This window comes from Tauraco erythrolophus, chromosome 29 (assembly GCF_009769465.1).
Source record: "Tauraco erythrolophus isolate bTauEry1 chromosome 29, bTauEry1.pri, whole genome shotgun sequence".
Lineage (NCBI taxonomy): Eukaryota > Metazoa > Chordata > Aves > Musophagiformes > Musophagidae > Tauraco > Tauraco erythrolophus.
In genome coordinates, this window is record NC_141493.1 from 4,956,282 (window position 1) to 4,962,254 (window position 5,973).

Sequence of the window (5,973 nt, forward strand, 5' to 3'; positions counted from 1 at the left end):
GAAGACTCTCTTTGGAAGAGGCTAATTATGCTGACGCATGCCCCAAACTGGAGTTTGGACTGGAGTGATAAAGGGGAAGCTTTTCCCTCTTCGGCCTGTGCTGTGTTGTCAAATTACCCCTCTCCTAATCAAGCTCACAGATCTCCTTTGACTGAGTGTTGTCCGCTGGCTTAGTACCGCGCTTATTAGCACACGCTTTTGATTTTACAGGACAGAATGCAGAAGAGTACACGCGGGGTGAAACCGTGGCTTTTTAAAATCCCAAATCGTTGCATGTCAGAGCCTGGGAGATGGGACACCTGCCATGAACTGGTCTCTGTCATTAAATGCCACCTGTTGGACTGCAGTTGTCTTCTGCAGTGCTGGCAGGTGGGAAGGGCTGGAAGATTTGTAGGGGGGCTGTTCTCACTGTGTTCACTCTTCAGGACTCTCATCCCCGCAGCATGAGGCAGATGTGTACACACGCGACAGGGATGTTGCCTTACTGAATCTGTAGTGTTTAATGGCCCTAATCTTTTTGAAAAATTCAACTTCAATTCCCCTCTAAACTCCTCTACTTTCAAATGCTTGGGATCGGCTTCTTAATCTCTAAAGTTTGGATTCTTCTCCAGGACAGTGGCTTGACCATGTAAGAAATTTGAGTTCAGGTGTCCACTGCAGGATCAGGGAGGGGAAAACGGTTGTTGGGTGACAACAGTCCAAGAGAAATGCATCCTTCTAGTTCCCCGCTTGTTCAAAAAAAAATTAAAAAAGGTTAACTTTGACCCAGCATGAAGCTTGCTGTTGCAAAGTAGATAGGGGATTGTTTGTCTTTAGCCTAGAGCCCACAAATCTGACACAAACACTTTGTCAAACGCCCTCATAAATTCAGCAGAACCATTACTGTATGGTAGAAGAGATGCAATCAGGATATTTTCCTGGATGTGTTCATAGATGGTAAAGGGTATAGGAATGAGAAACTAGTCACAGTTAATCCGTGCAGAGGGTCTTTAATTGAAAGATGTGATATTGATCTGTTTCAACATCTGAATCATCAAGAGAGAAGCTCTCCAAAGAGGAGATGCCAGGGAAGTACAGCATCAGGGTTGGCTTTGTGCGGCAGCTATCGAGCATCTGTGGTTCAAGACAGGCAAGATGTTCAGGCCTTGTTATTGGGATAACAGTAGTTAAGGTGCAAAAGTCGCAGGACATTAAGTCCAATGCATGATCCTTGGTTGTATATAATCTGGGATTCTTTAAAAAGAAGAAAAAGAAAATAAATACTACAACGTAATACCCAAGATCTGTGCATCATTCATTGGCAGCCCTTAGTACTGGGCCCGTTGCACTCCCGTTTTTAATCAGACTGAGCCACCTCCATTACCAAAGCAATTAGCCAAACAAAGCAAGCAGCAAGTAAGTGGAAATGCTGTGATGTCAGAATGCAACATCCCATGCCTGATCTGTAGAGCATCCTTCTTGCGACAGGATTTGCAGACAACCAACTTGCAGTAAAGCTCAGAGTACTTTGCTGGGGCTTCAGGACTAACTCCTCTGAGTAAAACTCAGCTCCTTTATATATATTTTAAAATAATTTCTTTTTTTTCCCCCTCACAATACAAGCAACTCTATTGCAAATGATCAAAAGATGATTACGGCACCCATAGCAAGACAGTTGCTTTAACTAGTCTCCATAGCAACAGCTGGCATTCTACAACAGTGTATTTTTATTGCTCTGAGCAAGGAATAGAAATATTTTACACGTATGAGTGAAAGATTCTCTTGTAGCCACCAACTGGATCTATAACTCAGAAATGAATGATCACAAAGATGTGCTATTTAAGATTCCTTTGGTTTCCCAGTACAGAGGGGCACTGTTACGTGCATTATAGGGTTATGCCAGTGATAGTTAATAGGCCCTGCCAGGCCTAGACGTTATCGGAGAATCCTATGAAGTGTAGGTCCTTCAACTCCTAGGTAATGTGATCGTTCCACCTCTGGAAAACCTCCAGGGAATGAAGCCGCTTGGCTTAGTAGCGGGAAACACAAGTGCTGGTAAGTTTACCAAGGAACCCCGTCAAACAGTCTCTCAGCTGAAGGATAGTGGTTCTTAGGACCACCCTTTTTCTTTACCTCGGCATTACAGATGAGGTCAATCTGCAAAATTCTGGGCCAAAACTTAAGCCACCTTAAACCTTACTAAAAGGAGTAGGGAGGGTTTGGATCAGATCATTTATGGAGGTTGTGACTCAACACTGTTCCGATCCTGAACCCTTTCTGCAGCTCCTGAGGTTCTTGATTTGTGTTCATCTCTACTTGGAACAGCAGCATTTGTATATTATTCCCCAAGGGGAAAAAATAAAAAGCCTGGTTGGTTATGGACATAATTCGTTTGCTGGCACTCACCGTTAACTTCATATGCCGAGTAGGTTGTGACTCCTTCACACAGAGCGCTGATCTCTGATCCGTAAGCCTGGAGGTCACTGATGGGTCCCCTGATGAAGAACTTGATCTCCCTTGCAGCTTGTCCTTGACCGTTCAGGTTCTAAACGTCAGATAACATCATTCAGTAGGATGATTTGATCTGTTTAATGCTGTACATAGTCCTATTTCTGGCATGATGAGTCAGTGCTTGATGTTTTACTCTAAACTGTATTTAGTACAGTCTTCTAAGCCACTGTGGGACCGTTAGTAAGCATTGAAGACAGCTCCTATAGCAGATCTTTCTAAGGGAGTCTGGGTGGAGGGAGGCTAAAGAGGACTGGAAACTCCATTCAACAGCTGAGCAGGAAAAGCACAGTGCAGTCAGTATTTTAACAGAGACCTCCTACAAAAGTGTTTCCTCAGTTGCTTACTAACCTCTCACCCTAGAGGTGCTCAGGTTGTAACTTGGAAGCAGGGAAGGAGAAGTCTATTCATTCAGCCTTCAAAAGCGGGAACCAAAGAAGGCAGTAGCAACGCTTGACAGATATGTCTTCCTTAGAATTATTTGCAAGTAGTGCTTATGATCTCTTTGGGAACTCTGAGTGTTTTAGCGGGACCGTTTTTCCCGAACTGCTCCAGAGTGCTTTGTTTCAAATGAATTTCAAATATGTTTTCCTGCCTGAGCACTTGGTTGTCTGGACAAAGTGTCTGGATGCCTGTATTTTCTCTTAGGGCCCAGGCTTCCTCCTGGTTTGGATCCCTCGTGGTTCAGCTACAGCCACAGGACTCCTGTTCTGGCTCATACAATTAACATGGAGGAAAGGCTGCTGGCTCTCGAGATGCTCTCTTACGCCCTAAAGGAAAATGGAGGTCTGGACAATAGCATCTGCAAAGCAATGTTCCGAAATGAAAAATGCAATTTCAGATTGAAATTACTCAGAGCTTTTTTAAGATATTGCTATCCAAAAATAAGTAATGCCATTGAAAGTTTCCTAATCTAAACAGTTTCCTAGCAACCTGCAAACCTACACTTCCCCAAGAGAAAACCTAGATGGGGAGGGAAGGAGGGGATGATGCACCTACTCTTTTTCTTTTGTAAAACCACCCCCGTGGCAAATTCCCAAACTATGTTACTGTTCAGAAAAACAATCCTGCCACTTGCGAATATCTCATCCTCTCAGGAAAGAAAAAGCACAGTTAAGAAACAGCTTTATGAACTCTTAGCAGGGATGACGGGATTGACGTAGGCTTTCAAAATTAGCTTCCCTCTTGCTGGTAAGTGAGGAGTTGAGCTAAGCTTCGGAGGGCACAGAGATGCACCTTTGTACAAGCAAGTCTGGAACTTTAGCTGGAGCTGAATGGTTTTGCTTGAGCCTCTACCTCTGTAACTCTCCCGTTTTTCTTCTCCCTCCCATGCCTTCCTGCCCTTTAAAGCCAAGATTTTCAGAAGGATTCAGTTCAGGGACATCAAGAGAAGCCAGTGTCTACAGAAGGTAAGTATGCTGAATGCTGAGATAATTTTTTAAATGTCTGTGCTAATTCTGTGAGCTGAACTCATGTTAATGTGGCATTTAGTTGCTTTGAAAAAGTTTTGAAAGCTTGAAATCTTATTTAAACTTTTTTCCTCATTAGTGGATTATTTGTTCTTCTACAACTAGAGCTGCCAAAAAAAAATGGGGATTTTTTTTTAGCCTGAAAAGAATGTAAGATTATGTAGAGTACCATGCCAAAAATCTAAAATCTCTAAACATAAAACAGTATTAAAAAGCATCAATCTAAATAATCTTTTAAAACATTATAAAAATAATCAGTGATCTACAACACTGAAAAACCGTGAAAACCCTGCACTGCAAGCAACTGAAACAAGGTATTCTGACTCCTGAAGGGTTTCAAATGATGTTAACTTGAAATGTCATTGAAACTGATACAACTTCATAATCAATGGTGTGATCTCAATGGCTTGTAAAGTAAACGTTGGTTTAAAAGCTTTTGAAAATAGCAATGTCTCTGAACATCAGTTTACTTTGCGTTACTGTACAACTTCACAAGTAACTACTCCTTTTGAATCTTACCATTCTCTCTTCAGCCAGTGTGGGAAGTGCTTCAAAGCGAGGAATCCGCCGTCTGTCCATTTCAGAAATAAAGCAAATTCCCTGTGACAGCACTTTGCTTGCAATAAAGCCCTGTAAAATAAAGTTATTGACAACTTAGAATTCAATTTTTCAATAAGGAAGGTTGGAATGAAGTCTGTATGAAAAAAGAAATAAATGCAGATAGTTTTCACCTCAAAACTCAGACTCAAAATGTTAAGAATAAACAAGTCCCGTCTTTTGGTCAGCTTTATAGGAGCTAATCTTCTTGTACATTTTGTGAAAAAGCACGCTCCTTGCCACTCACTCTGTTGTAGTTCCAAACGGTTTTCCATGACCCAACGGAGCTCCTCTCCTCGATAGCTGCCACGCGCCATTGCCTGTTGATGGACAGAATTTGGTAGCCTCCAGAAATGATGTATCGCTTGCTTATGATTTCGCCGTTTATGAATTGCTGGCTTTCGTTTCCTTCCACATCCTGAAACTAGAGAAGTTAACACTTTCAGACTTCCAAGTTAGTTATCTCCGCAAAACCTTAGGAAATCACTGTTGTAAGTGGAATAAATGCTGCCCACAGGGAGCGCCTTTAGCGACCACAGTATTTTTGAAATGACAAAGAATTAAGGCTGTGGCATTCTGGAGGAGCTGTAAGAATTCTTTTAACAGATACAATGAAGAATTTCTGTGTCTTACAACTGTCACCTGGTGGGTGCAGAGGTTTATGCATGAAAGATGTTTTTAGGTTCCTTTCCTCCAAAGGGATGGGAAAAGAAGCAAGGAAAACTCAAGAAGCAGGGAACATAGAAACAACAGCGCTGCACATGTAACTTGGTCACTATACTCACGGAATCAGCAAGGGCTGGAATCAGCAAGGATCCAAGAAGGACGATACTCACAATCTGAAATGAAAATCAAAACCAAAAGCGTGACTGCAAGTCTGGCTGACAAATCTGGTCATGAGAATCCTGATGCCTTTTTCCTAATCTGCCGTTGAAGCATATTCCTTGGGTCCTCTTTTTGCTTTCATACTAGAATATCCGACAATAGTCACCTGAAGTGAGCTGTCCTTGCTTTGCCCTAGGATAATGCAAACTAGACATATAGTATGTTGCTTTTTGAAGAGCTGAATCTGAAGTTGCTTCTGAGACCTGTACAGAATACGGATATTTTAAAAGAATGAGGAGATGAGATTTAATTTTAAAGTATTGCTGCAGTTTTGCAAAAGCGTTGACAAAAAATGGACATGGATTAAGCTTCCTGTAGATTAAATAATGTATAGAATCTTGAAAAAAATCTTATCTCTTCATCTGACGAGGTTAGTAGGGTCTGAGTTGCTCATCCTGGAGGAGAAAAGTCTCCCAGAGAATACTTTTTTGCTATAGACAGACAGAGGCACTTCCAAGACCTACAGGCAATGGTTTTGAATCAAAGTTTTAGCTTATAAGGAAGAAAAAGCATGCGTACTCACAGTGAATTTCAT

The 5,973-nt window shown here is 41.8% G+C and overlaps 1 protein-coding gene across 1 annotated transcript; it reads right to left on the bottom strand.

Annotated features, from left to right (window-relative positions):
- Positions 1–2,131: 2,131 nt before the first annotated feature.
- On the bottom strand, positions 2,132–5,973 carry LOC147526679 (gastrokine-1-like). Its single transcript, XM_086628003.1, has 6 exons — positions 5,962–5,973; positions 5,339–5,392; positions 4,801–4,971; positions 4,476–4,586; positions 2,386–2,524; positions 2,132–2,136 (listed from the first exon to the last, which is right to left on the bottom strand). Exons 1-6 carry the CDS (start codon positions 5,971–5,973, stop codon positions 2,132–2,134), a joined length of 492 nt encoding a protein of 163 aa, XP_086484129.1.